General features: G+C 40.0%; 2 protein-coding genes across 2 annotated transcripts in view; both read right to left on the bottom strand.

Moving 5' to 3' along the window:
- elovl5 (ELOVL fatty acid elongase 5) overlaps positions 1–5,069 on the bottom strand; it is a 13,825-nt gene extending 8,756 nt beyond the window's left edge. The window contains exons 1-3 of the mRNA XM_008297559.1: positions 5,043–5,069; positions 806–870; positions 321–508 (exon numbers count right to left, since the gene is read on the bottom strand). Of these exons, the coding sequence (XP_008295781.1) occupies positions 321–508; positions 806–863 (246 nt within the window). The 5' untranslated portion in view covers positions 864–870; positions 5,043–5,069. The remainder of the gene's footprint in view (positions 1–320; positions 509–805; positions 871–5,042) is intronic.
- A 5,437-nt stretch (positions 5,070–10,506) lies between these two features.
- gclc (glutamate-cysteine ligase, catalytic subunit) lies at positions 10,507–20,359 on the bottom strand. The gene is made up of 16 exons (XM_008297558.1): positions 19,746–20,359; positions 18,794–18,906; positions 16,639–16,821; positions 16,066–16,179; positions 15,772–15,830; positions 15,400–15,536; positions 15,193–15,267; positions 14,238–14,354; positions 13,270–13,408; positions 13,054–13,166; positions 12,847–12,939; positions 12,645–12,749; positions 12,445–12,526; positions 12,250–12,359; positions 11,367–11,487; positions 10,507–11,262 (listed from the first exon to the last, which is right to left on the bottom strand). The coding sequence occupies exons 1-16, from the start codon at positions 19,893–19,895 to the stop codon at positions 11,081–11,083; spliced, it is 1,893 nt and encodes a 630-aa protein (XP_008295780.1). The 5' UTR covers positions 19,896–20,359; the 3' UTR covers positions 10,507–11,080.
- Between the last annotated feature and the right edge of the window lie 136 nt (positions 20,360–20,495).

Raw genomic sequence — 20,495 nt, 5'->3', positions numbered from 1 at the left:
TTTCTGTAATGTTTTTCATTTTTTGTAAGATGAGTAACCACAGATATTCAACTCCTACTATTATTATTATTTTACTTTTCTTGCATTATACCTTTGTGACACTTTTTTGAGTTCTCTTAACTTGTCATGGTTTGTTCTGTTTCCTTAGAAAAATTAGTGAAAATGTGACAGGGACTGGAAACGTTAGTGGGGTTCAGACTTATATCTGATTTTTCTTATAGTCAGTGTCCTCTGTTTTAAAATCTGTCTGCAGTGTGCCTTAACGGGTAATTGCTTTGGCCCATTTCAACACATCTCCCAGTGCTGAGCGGCCTGTTTACCTCATAGAACATGTAGAAGGACAAGAGCGTGAGGCCCAGATTGTAGAGCACCAGGAGGCCTCTGCAGGAGTATGGCTGCCTGTGTTTCATGTACTTGGGCCCCATCCATACGATCAGGAGGTACATGACTGTGAGTGCAAACGTCGGTGGGTAGTTGTCGAGCAGCAGCCATCCCCTCACCCGCTGATCTGAAATATGGAGATAAAGCGATGAAGGGGACGGCTGATAAAGTGGCATGATGACAGGTGAACTTGAATTGAACGGTGCACACTGAGGAATGTTGCTCAACATCGAGAAAGATTAGCAGTTGAAAAAAGCAAACATAATGTTCCTCCTTGCAGTAAGCTATGAACTGGGTCAAAACTTTTAGGTAATGATGACTCTCACTGCTACCCTCACTTTTCTGTGAACTGAAGAGCTAAGATTTTGACATTATTTGCAATCTGCGAATCAAACAAGAAGCGATGCATTTTGTATCATCTTACCTCTGGGACCCATCCATGACTCTAAATAAGTGTTCAGCTTATGATTGAAGGTCTCCATTGGTCACCTAAGAACAGAATGCAGAAGGAAAGCTGAGACATCACCTAAAGTTGATATCACAACACCTAATGGTGACCTAATGATTATAAGCCCAATATTCAGTCTCCTTGTAGCTCTGTTTTGGTCTCCACCAACTCCTGAAAATGGCAGAGCAGCTGGTAACAATGCTATGACAGCAACTGAAGCTTCAGGGATTAAAACAAACTGTTTGAGATGAAAGATGTGAAAACAGCCCATAGAGCAGAGTCAGACTATACCTTTCTGTGAGTGCTTCCCTCCAAGTAAAAATATTGCTGATATTTTGATGATATTAGTTCTTGCTGCACAATATATCTTTTCAGGATGGATGCTGTGATGTCACATTGCAGTTGTGTTACAACTTTTTTTGCTGCTTGATTCAAGAAAACAATTCTCGCAAAGAGTGCTTCACATGCACGCTGCAGAATAAGCGAATGACAGGAGAAAAACCCTGGAAAAGAGAATGTGGTTGCAAAAACTAAATGCAATGTCAGCTGTATTGAAATATTTTGGCAACAGAAGGGATGACCGAAAACTTTCTAGACAGTGTTTTGCAATTGTTGCCACGAAACGAGTCAATACAGTCAATTTGTTTAGCCATTCAGCACGACAGTGCTCTGTATGACAAGTGCAAAGCCAGATGTGAATGCCATCCATAGCAAAAAAAAAATTAAAAATACTGTGGATGACTTTGCCAGTGTTACACCACATAAGAAATATTCTACTGGCTTTTTATTCTTTTTTCCCTGTATTTCCTCTACAGATGCACTCTGCAATATCATTCTACAATGACTGGGTTATTTCTAAATACAGTATTTCAATTCATCTGGTAAAAATTTGTTTAGTGTTTCATTTCACATTAGATATGATAGATAGATAGATAGATAGATAGATAGATAGATAGATAGATAGATAGATAGATAGATAGATAGATAGATAGATAGATAGATAGATAGAAAAAAAGGCTTGATTAGTGATCATAAAGACAGTCTCTCAGAAAATATGATTAGAGTAGTCATTTTTGATAGGTCTATCATCATCATCATCATCACATAAGACAGCAGCAGACTGAATCACCTCTTTATACAACTACTGATGCGAGCCAGTCATTCATCTGATGTTCATTTAGTGATGCTGTCTTTCCAAATCTGCACTTGATAACTGTGTTACTGTTTGTGCTTCGGTCTGTCCATCCTCCCTCTCTCTCTCTCTTTAAACGCCGACAACTGATTCTTCACACCACTCTAGTTTCCATCAACAGATCTAATGTGACCAATTCTCACTCTGGGATGCATTTCAAGAAGCCAGCAGGCAGGTGCGCTCAGAGGACAATCACAGCTCTATTCAATTACTATTGGTTCTCCAGCTTTCAGATTGTTCAAGGTAATGGGGATGTCGATATGTGTACATTTATTAACCTTAATGTGCTTCAGGAATTATAATCCCACAATACTGTCCGGCGGCCCGATCAGTGCGGCGACATTAATTTCTGAAACCTTTGTGCATGGGCTCCTGCCAAAGCTGTCATACTGTGGCGGTGGTGCATCTGTCGAGCCCTCTGTCACTGTTTATTGGAGTATCCAGCGCTGATTTAAACAGCTGTCTGTAGAACTGTCAAGGAAAAGTTTGCTGCTCCTGTGTATTTCTCCCCAGGGTTAGCCAGTTTTTTCCATGAACAGCATACATAATACGCACAGAGTAATGCTGGGCTTCCCTGCTATACTTGAAGCAGTCAGATCAGCCCAGTGACATAAAGCAGAAGCCCATTTACTGGGAGGTATGGATGTCTGGATGCTCACAGCTGGACATGTTTCCATATAAGTTAAATAAGTTATTATTTCCTGGTTCTGCTCCCTATAGGGTTGCTTCAATCTGCAGAAAGGATACTGACTAAAAATCCTTTAAATCACATTTTGTAGTAGCACTGATTCTGATTTACCACATAAAGCTTTGGAATTCTTATAAGCTGACAAAGTTAATGTCACTGCTGAACACTGAGCTGCACAAATCCCTGCAGCTGATTTTCTTACTCGAAACCTGATAACTCTCAGCAAAATACACTTAATCATTATCACCCCAGAGGTATTTACACAGTCCTGCAGGCCTTTATATTGTTGGCTGTATCACTTCAGGCTTGGGAAAAGAAAAAGCCTCCTCGCAGCCCCAGAAATCGCAGTATATCTGCGCTCTTTATTTCCGCTGATGTGCTTCCCAGCTATACATTCAATTCAGTTCAGTTACGTCACAGATTGCTGCACCACTGGACCGTCTCCACACCTGCGTCTGCAGCTGGAAACACGGTATCAGGAGACACAACATGTACTCTGTGCCATCCATTAGGCCTGTTGTTTTCTTATTCAGGCTGTGAGCTCTTTCTTTTTTCTGGGCTACAGAAAGGTTACAGGCTTTTGGCTCGAATCACATTTGTAAGTCGTGTGCCCAAGGTGAAAGTAAAACACAGGTTTAGGTGTTTGCAGAATAACCTTGGACTTTACAGGCAGAAATGTGAGCAGATCTATCAAATTTAACGAAAGCATCTCAATTCAATCTGCGTGCTGCTCTTAGATACAGTCATTTGATATTGGAATATGAACTGAGGGGGCACATCAGCGACTTTGTTTACATGCTTCAATACATCCCTTAAATCCTGTAAATAGAAATGTCTGTGTGATAGTTAAATTCTGCAAATTGAACTGCTCTTCATGCACCATCAAGCACTTTAATAATTGTTGCGTTTGTCCATAATAATCACTTATCTGCATGGACTAAATATGGCTTATTCTGATCAGCCCCAGTTCAGTGACATCCTTGCTCTGATTATCAGAGATGCATTAGGCTGCACCAAAACATGATAATCTGCGAGGCCTTAATCGGAGCACGATGAGCCACAACAGGAGAGCACGTTAGCGGCCGCTCACTGAGTCTTTGCAAGGTACATGCTGCAGCCATGCAAAACGAAGAAGGGGGGGCAGGATCTTCTCAAAGAGCCAATGCAGCGTGTGGACTTTGGTCGGAAATACTGATTGGTTTCATCACTGCAGCTGATAGTGATTCATTCAAACAGGAGAATTCACTGTAGGGTTGGGAAATAAGACGATGAATACTGCGTTTGTCAGAGATTCTGCAATACAGTTTATACACCAGTACATATCCTTTTAAAATGACTGCACCATTGTGGGCAGTATTTTGAGGGATTTTTGCATCTGTGTGATGATTTACGTGTATTTGTCAGGTAATATATTAGATTTAAACAGACAATCCTGTCACTAGCTGTCATGTTTATCAGTGACAGCAGAAAAAAGATAAAAAGAACTTAACTAAAAATGAAAACTAGGATTATAATCTAGCTCTACAGTCATATATAATAACAGTTCCTGGTCATATTAGTCGACGCAAGCTTAGTTTATATGAGTGTGAGTTGTTGGCAATGCAATCTGCTTCACTTTCTGCATTGAGAACAATAGATCTATATACACAAGTAAGCACTACAGAGGCATTGGCAAGAGCTGCAATATACAATTTCTGGTTAAATATGCTCTCCAGATGTTTCCAAAAAGTAGTATTTTTTTGTAAATATTATCATTCAGATGTGCACAATAACTGCAAAAGTTCCCCCAGCAAGAACACCTATAACTTTGTCCCAACACAGACTTGTATCAGTTGCAAACAGAGTACAGTGAGCAGATATAAATGTGCTGCAGCACCAGACTGGCTACTTTACAGGAATATTTCAGTCCTAATGGGATGATCATGCAGTTGCAAATGCATGACAAATCCATTCGAATATTTGCACCAACTCTCCCGCTTTTTTTTTCCTCCTTTTTTTTGCACCACAGTATTGTATAACAGCAGTTTTGCATCAGGGTCACACGTGTAATCTAAACTGCACTTTACGCACTGTGCTGAAAGACCAACTAAAAGGATGCTCTGATCCAATGCCGGCGGTCATAGTTACATTCACACATTAATATGAATCATCTCAAACTTCCAGAGAGCAATGAATGAACATGTTAAACAACAACAAAAAAAACTTATCGCATCCAGTCGATCGCAGCCTCAGCAGAGGTCACACCGCTTCAGCATCACCCAAACTCATCATCGCTCGCGTTCTGTTAGACGCCATGCGCGCTGCAACGTTTTCACCACCGCGGAGAGCCTCACCATAAAGTCCTGCAGCCGGCACGTCGGGAGCTTTCGGAGGAAAATGTGGAGTGCGGATGAAGAGATGCAGCTGTGGTGCCGAGGACTGCCTACCTTTTTTTTTTTTTTTTTTTTTTTTTGAGGCGGGGAGAAAAAAAAAAACGACTGTGTAACCTTGGCTGGCTGGCCGGTCTGAGCACAATGTGCAGCCTTGTCGCTCAGTGGAAAATAGTGGGAGGAACACGCAGACTGGCCCGCTGCCCTGCAGGAGGGTTACAGCCAGGAGGTGACCCCGCGTGTTGCAACGGCACACACAGTCAGAAAGATGACATAAGGCTTCCTGTGTGCTCCTGTAAATGCAGCTATGGCTCCTGACACGAGGCAACCATGTGGAGCGCGCATGAGTCAAGCAGCCACAACTTTCATCATCAACTTTTTAAAAATTTATTTATTTTTTCACCTACAAAAAAGTCATAAAATTCAGTAGTAGTAAAAAAAAATAAAAAATGCACATGCAAATGAAGTGGACAAAAATAGATGCACTTTTAAATGTAACCATGAAGCACTTTTATACTAGATGTATATGAAGAGTTCATTTGCAAAAACAGATAACTCAATTTTTGTAGATTTTCAGAAAACTTTTTTTTTGTTTACTTGAGATAATATCAATCAAACTGAAGTTGAATAGATTTGACTCAGTAGAAATCACGTGACAAAAATAGAGATAACTTAAGATTATTGATCTCAGGTACACGATGGAAAAGTGGGTTTTCTGAGGATTTGTGAAGATGGAGTTATCTGTCATTGAAAATGAACTCTTCACATATAGAAATTTTATTTATTTATTTATTTTAACTTTATTGCCAGCCATCAATAACAGGCAATAAATATAATAAGAAAAAAAATAAAACAAAAACAACAACCTTGAGAATAGACCTTGTGGTTGCAGAGATAAACTGTTTTTAATATGTAATTTTTGAGCAGAGGCCTTTAAAATAGCTCAGGGCTTAAAGGGTTAAAAACTCTGGCAGCAAGTGTTGGAGGAACTGTGGCGTGGTTGGTGACCATACACACATATTCTGGGATTGCCCAAAAATACAGACATTTTGGGAAAACATCAAAGAAGAGCTGAAACCTTTAGAAGAGGATCTACCCTTGGAACCTCTGTTTTTTTGTGTGCGTGTGCATGTGTGTGTATATGTGTGTATGCATATTTAAATATCGAGGTTCGTGACGTCCTACAGAGCCGAATTTCAACTGTCCAGTCAAACTCTTTCCAAAGCTGACTTCCAGTCCCTCTGTGACATGCTGTGCACATTATACGATATACTTGTTACATTAATATCTCTAATGCCTGTTGTCTTTTAATTATGGTCAAAGTGGAGCAAATTTGAAACATACACATGCAGTTTAATCTGTAGTGCACCATAAGTTATCATCATATGCTTTGTATATAAATCTTAATCTAATTATAAGTCTAAATGTAGCTGTATGTGTTTAAGTGTGCACCACTTTCTCATGAAGAAGCTTATGAGCTGCAATTCAAGTATTTGTTTATGGATGACACATCATTTACTGATGATTTATCACTTGTAAGTCAATGTGGCAACTTTTGGGTTGCCAGATTGTGGAAAATCCTCCTCTTGTATGACCGTTTTTTAATTTTTATTTAATGTGTTTATTATTTAATATTGTAAGGAGTCCCCTTAATAATTAAGTATCCCCTCTAATGTTGCAATATTTCTGTATCAAGGATAATGTTTCACTTGTTCCAGTATCATGTGTGATATTACTTTACGAACTTGCTGGTATTACTTATTGCTTTTTTTTTTTTTTAAGTCTTAAACTCTTGTCATGTATCACACTTGGATCTTATAGCTTTTCCACCAGCCACTGCATTTCTCATGCCTGACTGAACTGACTGCCTGAAAAAAATAAACTATTTGCTCAAATACAGTGTTTCAATAGTATGACAGCTGTGTTTTTTGATTTCGCAGTAATGAGTGCTGGCAAACCATGAAGGTTTTGCACTTTCTAAAAAAAAGGTCACAGTAAAAGGCAGGCAAACATTATTAAAGGGTCTTGGGATGCTTGATTTCTATGTTCATTCGTGGTACCCACATGATCCAGTGAGTTTTTCCCCAGAACTATCTTCCGGTTGAATCTTCTGCTCGCCCCATACTTTGGTTTAAACAAAAAATGATTGACCTGCGTCAGCTGCATGTTTAACCCCACAGTTTACCTACAGCCTCCCTGAGCCGCTCACATGACTGTTTTTATATAGCAGAACCCACTCAATGCATTTTTAATGGAAAGTACTCACTCTCTGAGTTTACAGTGATGACTACAGGGGCTCAGAATAATAAAAAGACATGTTTATGGCAGCAGCTCTACCACATCCCTTTCTTTTAAAAGTGACCATGGATTATTTACGTAGCATTACGCTTCAGGACAATCACATAAAATATCAGAAGCGTGCATCTTTGGCTAAAACATAATGCCATATTCATTTTTCAGTGTTGAAAGCAGCTGTGGGCAAAGTAAACCTGAGGTGAGCAGTGATTAAGAACACAGAGTTCACAGAGATACTGGTTCGGTATTATGTCAGGTCAAGTTTGTCAGATAGTGGCTGTACTCTGTTAGACTGAGTCTGGCTCTAATTCTTGGTACACTGGCAATATTAATAATCTCTAGTTTACAAAACTGTTTATTTTGTGTAATGATTTTCTAACTTCATGGGTCACAGGCTTGGCTGGATGACTGTCCATGGTACAATACAATTCAATGTTTAACTGTCCAGATTAAAAAAAAATAAAATTACAAAATTACAAAATCAACCATCTACAGCTTTAAACAATGACAAATACTCTGTCTCTCGCTCTCTCTACCCTGTTCACACAACACAGACACATTCACAACAATCATTTAGTCCCTAATGTGGCCATCGAGCAGCTTCATCGGGGACGTTAAAGGAACATCAGTGGTTCTTATGAGCTCAGACTGTCATCCGCTGCCCAAAGTGCTTCAGGTCTCACAGACAAATCAGATCTCAAGGTCTCATTTTGGTGATTTAAAATATTGTTCACTATTTTTTTTTTTGCCATTTGAGGGCAACAAATACAAGTCATAAACGGAACAGTGCCATACCTAGCTGATATTTTAAACATGTTAATAAACAGCAACATTAGCACTCACTGGTGGTCATGTTTCTCTCTAGCCACTGACTGTAAGTGCTATATGAACCCTCCTTTTAACTCTGTTTTGGTCTCCATAGACTCCTGAGGGAAACATCTAAGTCTCCATCCATCCACCAAGCTTCTTCCACTTGTCTGTGTTCGTGTGGCGGTGGCAGCAGGCTAAGCTGATCATCCCAGATCTGCCCAACAACTTTTCTATCAGATCCTGGGGTATCCCGAGGCGTTCCCAGGCCAGATGAGATATGTAATCCGTCCAGCGAGATCTGGGTCTCCTCTTCTGAGCTGGGTGTGCCTGGAAAACCTCCAAAAGAAGAAACCCAGGAGGCATCATAATCAGAACCACCTCTAATAGCAGGTAAATTCCCCAATATGTTCACTAACTCCTGGCTAACTTCATCTAGTTGATGTTTGCAGCTGAGCAGGTAGGATATAGAGGAAGATTTTTTTTTGTAAATAGCTGCCCCCTTCTGGTAGAAACAGTTTACTAGTGCAGAAATATTCAGAAAATTCAGAAATTCAGCAGAGTGAGGTCATAATTTACTGTTTCTTTGCAAACCATTTCACCTGTAAGCATATAAGTGATGCATCAATAATGTAAAAATAAATATCAATTTGTGCAGCTTGAAGTATAGTGGTTAGTCTTGTTTTGTGATTGCAATCACAGGCTTATGTAAATTATGATTAAGTAGTGTTAACAGGATGCAACTCAAACAAACAAATAGCCTATCAATATTGACTTTAAGCTAGACTTATGACCCAGTTCACAGCTGCAGGAAAGGTTTCAGGTGAGGCTGTGGGCGGAGCATCACCACAAATGGCCTCTAGGTATTGTCTCCAATAGAAACAACATTCAAAATGCATTTTTTTTGCCATCATTTTTTCATCATAATCATGGTCTCTTGTAATCTCATCTCTACTAATGAACACGTTAGCAGTGACTTTAAATAATCACCAATCAACAGATTATAGGATTAAGAAGACCTGTCACTGGTTGCTCCTCTTTATACCAGCATGACTGACAAAAAATGTTTTCTCTTTGTGTGCAGAGTGTGCAACTCACATTTGGGCATCATTGTTATGCACTCTTAATTTAAAAGTTTGAACGCCAACTATTCATTCCAATTATGTTTTAATGAGAACAGTGAGTCCCAGGGGTCTGTTTGGGCTTTAATTTATTTTGCAGCATAGGTAGGCCTGTGCCAGCCACAATCATTATCCTTCACCAAGAGGTCAAACCGAGGTAAAGCTCTCATCTGTCACTGTAGCTCACTCGCATGTAAAACTGTGGTTCAATACCACCATCTTGTGGGTGGACACCTCTATGGATTAGCTGTTGGATGTTTTCAATATGAAAGATAAAAGAAGTTTGTTGAATATTGTTGTAATAATTTATGAAATGTTTATATTAAAGACTTTTTATTTTCATCCCTCTACTTAAGTACCAGAAATTGGATTTTTTAACACCAAGCCAAGAAATTTCCATGACGATAATCACATTATATGTCTGACTTTGCCACCATCATCATGTCAACATTTTAATTAGTCCATTGCTTCCATTTATTACCAAAATATGTTTAGACATCCTCAGCTCTGGTTTTGTTTAGTGCAAATTAGCAAATCTTAGCATGCTAATATGCTAAGCTAGTGAACATGCTAAACACTGTACTTCAGCATGTTAGCATGAAGTACTGCCTCACAGAGCTGCGAGTATTAGTTAGAGAATCTGAGGGATTTCACCAGATTGTTTTTTCTTTTTGCGGTGTCTTTCTTTGGTTTAGGAGCTGTTAATTAGATAACAGAAGGGTGACGGTGCGATATGTTTGGGAAACCAATGGCTTGTTCCAAAAAGTGCACGAAGAAAATACCTGATTTGAATGAGCCTAAAACATCAGTCAAGTCCAAAGGTGGTTCAACAAAGGTGAGTTCAAACTCACATCATCAGGCTAAACAGGCTCAACTTGAATTTTTTTTTTCTTCTTTACTGATATTGTGGGAATGTGTTACATAAGCTCTCAATTTTCTTGCATAACTTGCCAGAGGGTTAACAACATGTAAGCTTGAGCTATGATGCATTAGCTTTATGGAACCAAAACATGCTAAAAAATAAGTCAGACTAACTGAAATAAGCCTGACTTATTTAGTAAACTTGCTGTACAGAACAGGCCTCACTTCATACAGCCTCCTTGTTAAATCCTGACTTTTTACCTCTCAGGCAGAGGTAAATAAAGGTGAAGCTACACAAAAGGTGTATAACAACACAAGTTATAGTTGTAAGAAAACTGACTAACTTACTGTTGTACAGATTTATTTTGAAACAGCATCACATTGCAATCAATGGTTCACCACTTCCGCTTGAATGCAACACTACTTTAAAAGGTCCCACTACAATGTCAGCAGAGCAAAGCAAACATTTCTCTTAAAAGCGAAATAAAGGATCTCAAACAAACAAGTAGAAAGCTCATAACCAGCAAATAAAACGATAAGAAAAGAAGAAAGGTTGTTAATGTTTTGAAAAGCAGAAGTACAGTATTTACAGAACACAAGATTAAAAGCAGACTAATGTACACCTCTTTGCTACATTTACATTCTCACACAGATATGCTTAATTTCCAGACAAAAATAAATACACATCTGATTCTCTATTACACAACTCTTTGCATGTCTTAATCCTATTAAAATAATTGTGTAATCATAAAAATCTCATACAGTATATATACATATATTTGATGCAGGTGTGTTTCTTTACAACTCACACATGCTGTTTTGCATTCTCTTACAATTGGACCTCTTCGTTCTACACCACATTTGGTCTTTCTTTACATGCGTGTTTGCGTAATGATAATGCATTTCTACAGCGTTTTCTCATTTGAACTTGTTTACTGGGTTTCCGATGAGCTCGGGGCACTGCTCTTCACCTTTTGCAATCCTGTCGCACTTTCTGAAAAAGTCGTAGTTGATCTTGTCAGTTAGGACGCTGTCCTGCTTGTACTGCGGATGCTTTGCAACAAACTCCCTCATCCACTTGGCCATGGTCATCAGTTCGCCTGTTTCAGATCGGCAAGCAGAGGAATTAATGGTTAGAAATAAGGAGAAAAATCTGTATTTGGCTTCTGAGAACATTCAGTTTTGTCCTTTGATGGTAGTTTACCTGAGGCACGTTTCTTGATGAGCTTCAGATAATTCAAAATGGTGCACCTGGTGTCCACATCAACTTCCATGTTTTCCAGATAGCAGTTCAGGATTGGGATGAGGCCTTGAAAAACTCCCTCCTGGTGATAAGAAGGAACAGAGAGAAAAACAGCAGTAATTATCAAATGGCTTAAAAACAAGACAAGTCTCCAGCTGTGCCAGCAGCTCTGCACTCAAGAGGCTCTCCATTATTAAGGCATTCAAGCCTCATTGGCAGAATGACAGAAGGAAAACCAGAAATGAATTACCTGGAACAATTCAAGTTAGTTCTAAGTCAGTTAGTGTTTGTTTATACTACTGTTAACATTTTACTAAGATGCAATTGACTGACGTATGCAGCCATTTTGCTCACAGCTTATTCATAATTGTGCAGCTCTTTTCACGTAGTAGAAAGTCAGAAGTTCCTGATATCTCCAGCTCAGATGATGGTTACCAAACACGGTTTAAACACCACAATGTGAACGCAGCACAACACGTACCCAATGAAACATGCAGATGCTTAACAGGCACGGTTTTTACCATGTTAATGTTCGTTAATTAGCACCGAACACAAAGTACAGCGGAGTCTACATGAAAAGTCAGGGGATCACCATTGTTACTGCAATTAACCCTGACGGGAACATGAACACCTGGACCACATGTTATAGCAGTCCACCCTACTAGCTTAAGCTAGTTCACTTAAAACTACGAGTGTCACCTGATTCATCCTCTGAGAATCATGAATGTGCAAAATTTTAGGTCATTTCATCCAAGAAGAAAATTTCATCTGGACCAAAGTGGTGGACGTATCAATGAACTGACCGCTTGGCTAAAAGGTCATTCTGATCTAAGGCAGTGATCACCTTTCCATTGATGATAGTGTCGATGCTCATCAGTGTGTACTCCTCATTGCCACAGTCGGTCTCCAAACCATTCTGAGCAGAAGCAGTGCCATCAAGGCCTGGGTTGCAGCCTGTTGGTGAACAAAACAAATGTATCTCAAACTTCAATTTTCAGCGTAGGCATCAACTTGAAGTTGCACTTTATGTTTTACACACCTTTAAAGATGTCCTTCCGGAAGTAAAACATGCCCTCCTGGACAGCGTTTCTCTTTTGCGCGACCTTCATGTTTTCATCAACCTAACGAAAGTAAAGATGTTTATTTTCTGTATCTCAACACAGTGTACAAAACCTCAACTGTACCACTGAATATATTTCTCCTTTTACAAAAAGGGTAAAGCTGTGTGGTTGTCATCACCTTTGACAACGGGATCAGGAAGTCCAATTTGTAGGACAAGATCACTCTGGTGAGCAGGACGACAAAGACCACGTACGCAGCGTTTTCAAAGTCAGTTAGTTGCACCTAAAAAGCAAAAGCAAAAAAAATATCACTTAGGTCACAAGATGCCACAATTGAATACAAGCCCAAACTAAAAGTCTAAAACATAGTTGGTAAATACCTCCATGGGTCGGAACTCCACTCTCCAGCCGATGTCCGAATTTGGAGGTGGAGGTTTAAACCTCATCGTCTGCCAGTTGGTTGATTGGAGGTTCTGCAAGAAATCTGAATGAGTACTCAAACACACTCATGTCCCAGCTGTATTGTCTTGTAACGGATGGTTTTCTTTCTTCTAACAAACTCCCTGTGGGATACATAAAATCTTCACCTCAAAGTGATCCGACTCGTTTTCATCATCCAAGTGTATCTTCTCCTCGAAGACAGAGAGCGGGTCTCGGATGAAGAGGTGTGCTATGTGTTGGGCCAGAAGCTTGTCAATTCCTATAAACAACAGCAAAAAAAGATGACTCATTTAACTGCTGTACAAACATCTACTTGTGAAGTTTGACTGCGCCAAACACATTTGTATTTGATCCATCAGTACCTCCACCGAGCAGCTGCTTGTAGATCTCCTCGTCTATTGTCAGATCAATGTCGTTGTACTTCTCGCCACAGCTTGACAGGTAGCTGTCGATTGAGTCATATCTTGACTTGAAGATCCTGTATTTGTTGTTTTTCAAGGGCTGCAAGAGAAAAAGACATTTTTTACATATTACACACAAAATAAATACAGCAAGTGCTCGAGAAAAACAAATATGGACTTTGTTCAAATCGTAATTGTAAGTAATTCAGAACATGTCTCACTGCAGAAGTTTAGAGAACATGTGACAGCAATGAAACATTTCTATAAACCAAACCTAGTTATTGTTGTTCAAATGAGAGAAGCAGAAGTTTGACCTTGTTGAGAAGCTATTTAAGGGTACAATGAAAAAATGTGACATTGCATCACAGAAAAACACTTTCAGTCTCAGTGTGTCCCTTCACTGTCACACCTGTATGAGGAACCAATTCAAAAAGTGTAAACCTACACGTTAAGGGTGGAATTTTATCTAACTGTGACACCTTCACTAAGAAATGATCACTTTGTTGATGTATTTAAAGCTAAAAACTAAATGAAAACTCAGGAGAATCAGGTTTTTTTTTGTAGAGTTAAATTAGTTCCTAACAAGTGTAGAGCACAAACTGTTGCAACAAAGCTTAAAAACAGGTAGTCCAGTTATCAAAACTTAAAAACACAGGATGAAACCCTGCTAACTTTGTCTCACTTGTTAAACTTTTCAGATGCTGCTGAATTTTTCCATCCGTTAAACTGACCGAATCACGAAAGTAACATAATCATGCTTCAGAAGTTACAACTGTCCTAAAAATTGTGTTCAATCTTCTAATATGCAATAAAACAGATGACTTTGTATTACCGACACAGTGTAGAAACAATATATTGTTCATTTAACTAAATTGTAATTCGGGAACCTAAATGTCAGTCTTCTTTTTTCATTCTGCTTTCAGTTTCACCTTCAGCCCACGTTCCTCTGGTGTTCGGTCATCCACCGAGGCAGAAATAACTCCCCAGCGGCAATCGATATCTGACACGTAGCCTCTGTAGAAGGGTGAGGCTGCACTCAACGCCATCTGTAAAGAGCAAAAACTGTATTCAGTGTATTTAAAAAATATATATATTTGTGTGACAAATAAATAGAAATTTTAAAAAGTGACCATAGGAACAAGTGATTAAAAAAAAGTTACTCCTGCACACTGAGTCCACAAAATATTTTGAAATGGGTGATGTCTGAGCAGTTAACAATATAAGAGCAGCAGTGTAGAGGCAATACACTAAAATAAAAAAATACAGGTACAATAAAGGAAAACTTTAAATGTAGAAAAGCATCTTTAAAATCCACATATAACCCAGAAAGCATGCACTCACATGCACTGTATTTTGCTCGGTACACGGAGGAAGAGATCAAAACAAGAGTCTGAATGTGAATTTACTAACTCAGACCTGTTGGCGTTGGGAGTTTAAAGAGTGAAAATATACAGGCTCTCCAAATTTGTAGAGCTAACCTCTGTGTATCTCAGAGAGGACACTGCAACTGAAATTTCTGTGTGCAATATTACTTTTTGCATTGATGCTGCATTTTAAAATAACCCTCACCTACATATGGGTCTGTAATTACTCTTCTTTGATTGTAGAAATTAAGCCACATACAATTAAACTGTGATGCATTGTTTATTTATTTCATGAAAAAACATTGTGACTGGCAGTTTTTGTCAGTTTACTTTGTTTTTATCTCCTAATGCAAAAGAAATTTGCACGACACAGCAAAATATCACCAAGCTCTACGTGGTAGTTTTAACATATCTGAATTAGCAGCTGAATAATAAGTTGTATAATAGTCCTGCGGAGAAAGAGGCCTGTTAAATAATCACAATATATGACATAAAGCATGTGCTTCATTTATCTACTCACCACGATGGGGCAGAATGTTGCTAGTTGGTCATAAAGATACCTTGCCTCATCAATGCTGCAAGCCTGGAATGTCACCTGCAAAAGCATCATAAAAGAGGCTGAAGTACATTTATAAATCACTTATTAAGATAGCAGTGTAACACAAAACTCAAAATAGTCTCTAAATAAACTCTAATTGCCACACGGCTCAGTTAGTTCCTGCGGTACCTGCAGGCAGCAGTTGCCCATGCCAAAGCCCATAGCATCCATGTAGATGTGGTCGGGCAGAGCCGCTCTCGCTGCTTCGCCATCGTCCTCAGGAAACTCTTCCACAAATGGAGATGGAGTGCACTTGTCTTTGAAGACTGAAACAGGAGAAGGAATGTAGTTATATTTAGTTATTTATTTCATACAGTCTCAGCGTGACGAGGCAAACGAAACACCTTCAGCTGCACACACGGTTGCATATTACATACCAGACATTTTCTGCCCACACCTCACAACAATATCAAATCACAGTATAAATAAACGTCACATCACTTGTTTGAAATGGAAATTACGATATCTAGTTTACTGTACTAAGATTTATATCAGACTTACTTGGCACATTTATTGCAACTTTCTCTCCTCTTCTGTGACGTATGTTTCTGGTAAGGGTGCTGACAAAACAAATCCAAACACGAGGCACACTTTAGTAAAGGGAAACATTCAGACTGAAAGCAGTGAAACAAACATGCATGTGTGGCCAAAAACCAAAACAGAGCATGTTACAGCTGCAACATGCAAATAGGCAACCACAGGTATGTGGTCTAATCCGCTGGGTAGCGTCATGGTGCGGTAGCGTCATGTTAAATACCTGTCTAATTATACTGACAGCATGACAGCGACGCCTACCTGAATCTTGGGTGTCTGTTGATGGCTTCGTCTGGGAAAAACAGTGACTTTGACACTCCCTTTTCAACAGGAGTCGGCCGGTACTCTGGTCTGGTGAAACCTGGGCAACCTAACCTAAACAGAGGATCAGAACAATGCAACTGTTATAGAGCTGCAACAACAATGACTTGGCTTATCGATCAGTCTGTTTGCTTTCTCAGATAAGTGATTCTCTGTTTTGTAAAATATGATTTAAAAAAGAATAGAATTTAAAATAAAAAAAGTGTGCTGAAATGTTTAGATGTCCTTTTTTGGGTGACCAAGTTTCCAAAACTAACAAAGCACGAAAGGAAAAGCATTAAATCCTCACATTGGAAAAGCTAAAGTCTGTATTTTTTGCAAGAAAATAAGTCAATTCTGTTTCTTGCCACTAATGAACCAACTAATCCACTACTCATTATAGCTCGAAACCAAAATGATAATTGAAATACAAATGCAATCAATCACTGTTTCAGAGTTGAAAGGCTGATCTTATTTTGTTCTGATCTCAATTAAGAACCATTTGAAACATGTGACGAATGCAAGCCAAGGTACCTTGGGAATGCGGTGATGGTGCACAGGGTTTCATTTTGGTTCAGGACAGACGACGCCTCTCGTCGTCGTTTCCCCATGTTGCCCTCCACAGTGTTGAACTCTGACATTGTCCCTCCGTACGGCTGTCCTGGAGTTCCTTCGATCATGTAGCTGCCGTACTCTGGTCTCCAAAGCGTGGGGTGGCTGCAAACATATTCAAAGTGTTGTGAAAACTTTCTACTTCCATACGTCAGCCAGGGAGAAGGCCCTGCTCTCGGTATCACAATGACCTTTCTGATTAAATAAACTGACCGCTCTCCCTTTATCATATGTCTGCCGTAATCCTGGCAGGGCAAAGCAACGCGACGTATTTGTGCTTCAGAGCGTGCTCTTTGGTGTGTGCGACAGAGGGGCAGTAATGAGGAATGCATCGGCTCCACTATTCTCACTGCCACTGGTATTTCCCCTGGGTAAAGTTGGCTTCACAGATTTAGACCGACGTCATGGGCAGCGAGCAAGCATAACACGGAGAGCCTGTACAAACACATTTACAGCGCCTGCAGAGAATTCCTCTTCTTTACTGAAATGTTACTACAGTTTAGGGGTGCAACCGGCTTCCCAGGAGGAGTTCCTTCTTCTCATCACCTTTACATGTCGGAGATTTCAGTGAATTATTGAAAGTTTTTTAACCATCTCAACAACAACGCTATAAAAAGACATGCTGACAATATTAAGACGAATAGATTCCTTTTTTGTATACAGTTTATTATTTAATCAAAAATACTTCTATATCCACAAACAATTCAAGCCCAAAATAAGCAGCTTCAAAAGTTTGTTTGAAGGCTCACTGTGGTCATAACGTGTGTGTTTACACTACAGCTGCAAGTATTAGTCGAATGACGTTTTAGTCTGTTGATAGGAAAGTTAGCTATTGCTACTACTACAACTATTTTGCTATTCGCTGTACTTCAAGCAGCCACCTTTTTCAGCAGAAATACCAAAACACTTGCCGTTTCCAGTTTTTTCACACACAAGGGGAGAGCCTGAGAGGCCGTGCCAAAATCAAATGGAAAAATTCAAGCACGCCTGGAAGAGATTTGCTCCACCCGACTTGTGCAACGACAAAGGGATTAATAGCTATCCTGTGTAAATGCTAATGTATGGACGTGCCTTTTTAGTGCTTGTTAGGCCTGAGACCACACACAAAAATGTGTAAGAAATGACTAGCATGACCAGTTGTGTTGAACAGGTTTGACGTGAAGTTTTGACAAAGGGAAGATCAGCAGAGAAATCTGCTTGGGTGTTACCAACATTGAAGCCACTTTCATAAATATCAGTGTGAGCATACATATAATTTTTAAAAGTGCATTCATCTTAGGAAGCATTCACACTAGCATGGAAATTCAAAGACTCTGAATAATGCTGCTACCATCACGTAATCAACTGAAATAACCCACGTGATGGACCGAGTGTTCTGCAGCAACCAGAGAAATGAAGACAAACCACATGCTCACAGCTGTTGCCTTGTATCAACCCTCAGCTGAGTAGCTACAACCTGTCGAGAGAATGGAGTTTGTCATTAACTGTTACTGTTCGTGTTTACAATTTGTATCAGGCGGATGTTGGCTAAACTTATCAGCCGACAAGGAAAACCTTTGTGGGTGTATAGTGGTTTTAGTGATAACAGATGCCAGTGAAAGGGTGTTATGCATCTGTTATACATATTGATTTAACTTTTAGACACGGTCTCCTCTTACCGGTGCTGTTTATGATGTATGATATCGGAGGCCAGTCATTAATGTTTAAATCACTATCGGCCAGTCAATATCTCTCCTCACGACAATCCAAAACAAACTAACAGCAGCTCCGTTGTTAGTGTTGGCATCATTTCAAGATGAGATAAAAACAAAATTGAAGTCCTGCCTTTTCTGTGGTTCAGCTCAGTTCAACAATATATTTGTAAATATAACAGACTGCCAGACTAAAAAAAAGAAAAGAGAGAGAGAGGATGGAATGACAGCGGAAGCCATTAGCCAACACTAAGCAAATTATGCTCTCCCTCCATTAACACTAAGTAAATTAAGGCCTTCCTTCATTAAAACTACACCGTATATAGACTTCTACATCAAAATATTCTGCTGAATTTTCTAACATGTGCTGTCAAAAGCAGACTTACTTGGGGTTTATCTTTTCACCCTGGTCTTGGAGAGTTTCCAAAACATCTCCGCCGTTCAGGACGATTCGTACCTTCTCATCCTTGTCGTCCAACTCCACCAACATGTACTCCACCTAAAAGCAAACAAACAAAAACAATCCCAAATAAACACCGGATCTAAAGCACGTTTCTAACTTCTGAAAACAGGCTTTCCATCAGCGCTAGACTGCAGCACAAAGCAAAGGTTTTTAAGATCAGACTGGGACGCCATCACATCAATTCCAATTCATCAGTTATGTTTCCTTGACTTTGACTCTGCTACCCCGTAATCCCCTGTCTGAAAGGGGGATTAATCTATAACAACAGCATTCCACATCGTTTGAAATCAAAACACTTTGTTCGAGCTGTGGCACACTGAAGTTTTGTGGTCTGGCGTCGGGGCAAAAGTGAGAAAAGCAAGCGGGGGTGAGGTTTTCAATGGAAGAGGGAAAAAAAAAAGTCACAACTGCAAACAACTGCAGATCTTAACTTGTTTTACACGAGGCATTGTGTTACCGTTTACCCAACAAGGAATGTCTTCCTTGAGTTAAAGGAGCGCAGTATGGAGCATACATAGCAGTAAAAGTTACAAGAAAACTGAAGGATTAGTTATTATACAAGCTGTTGGATAAGCAGTAGTGACAAATTTGGAATTGTGATTCATATTCATGAAAAAAACAACAACTTGGCACTGATCAACACTGTATATTAAGTTCACACATGCTAGATAATGGGAAACTCTCAAAAACAGCACCTTATGGATATTTGCACAACATTTGTACATAATATTCAATGTTGCAGATGCATTTGAGTGATTAAAAAAAAAAATTATTTTTGGCTTCCCTAATGAATGAGTGACTTTCTCCATCATTAAAGGAGCACTTATGCACAGCCATGCCTTCCAGATGAGCTGCACCAGCAGACAGCCTCTTACCTCATCGCCCCACTTGAGCACATCTTTCTGCCGCTCCTTCACCTTGTTGTAGATGTTGAGGAACTGGATGATACCGTGCTTTCTGATGTGGTCGGCATACTTCTTGGTTTCTTCCCAGTTGAGCGGAGAGCCCTGTGACAGTAAACCCATCGCAACAAAAAAAAAAACCAAAAAAACAAACAAACAAAAAAAGAGGAGCTGACGGCTGTCCTGCTGGCTTGCTTGTACTTCAAAGTGCACGCCGAGCGTTAGCTAGCTAGCTACTTTGTCCAACTCGCGGGGCAGCTCGCATGAAGTCTCGGTCCGGACCAGCGGCGGGGGTTCTGTGCTCCTCGGAGTGCCGTCGGGTTAGTTTACAGGCTGAGAGCAGAGCGTGTCGGTGCTGTTAAGCGGCGTGCCCTGTCGGTAACCTTAGCTGAGCATCCAGAAGACACAGGGCCCCTGCTCATCACCTGCTAATGTCTGGTTAGCTCCGTAAAAACCGTTAACCCCCTCCACAACAACCGGAGGAGTTCAAGTCAGCGCCCGATAGCCTCGACCAGGAAGAACAGCCCCCGGACTTGAGACGGTGAGTGGTGCAGCTCTGTGAGGCGGTGACAGCGAGGTGAACCGGTCCACGGGTCGTTGATGCAGCCCAGTGTGCTTCCCGGAGTCGGGATGTGTTGGACATATGAACGCCCTCCTGCTTTTTTACACACGTGACGTCTTCAGGCGGAGCGGAGCGCCTGGTGTCGTCACTATGACTCAGCA

The sequence above is a fragment of the Stegastes partitus genome, unplaced genomic scaffold, assembly GCF_000690725.1.
Source record: "Stegastes partitus isolate 25-593 unplaced genomic scaffold, Stegastes_partitus-1.0.2 Scaffold1229, whole genome shotgun sequence".
In the NCBI taxonomy this organism is placed as follows: domain Eukaryota; kingdom Metazoa; phylum Chordata; class Actinopteri; family Pomacentridae; genus Stegastes; species Stegastes partitus.
Note: the sequence above shows the minus strand (reverse complement) of the source record. Positions and strands in the feature narration are given on the sequence as shown.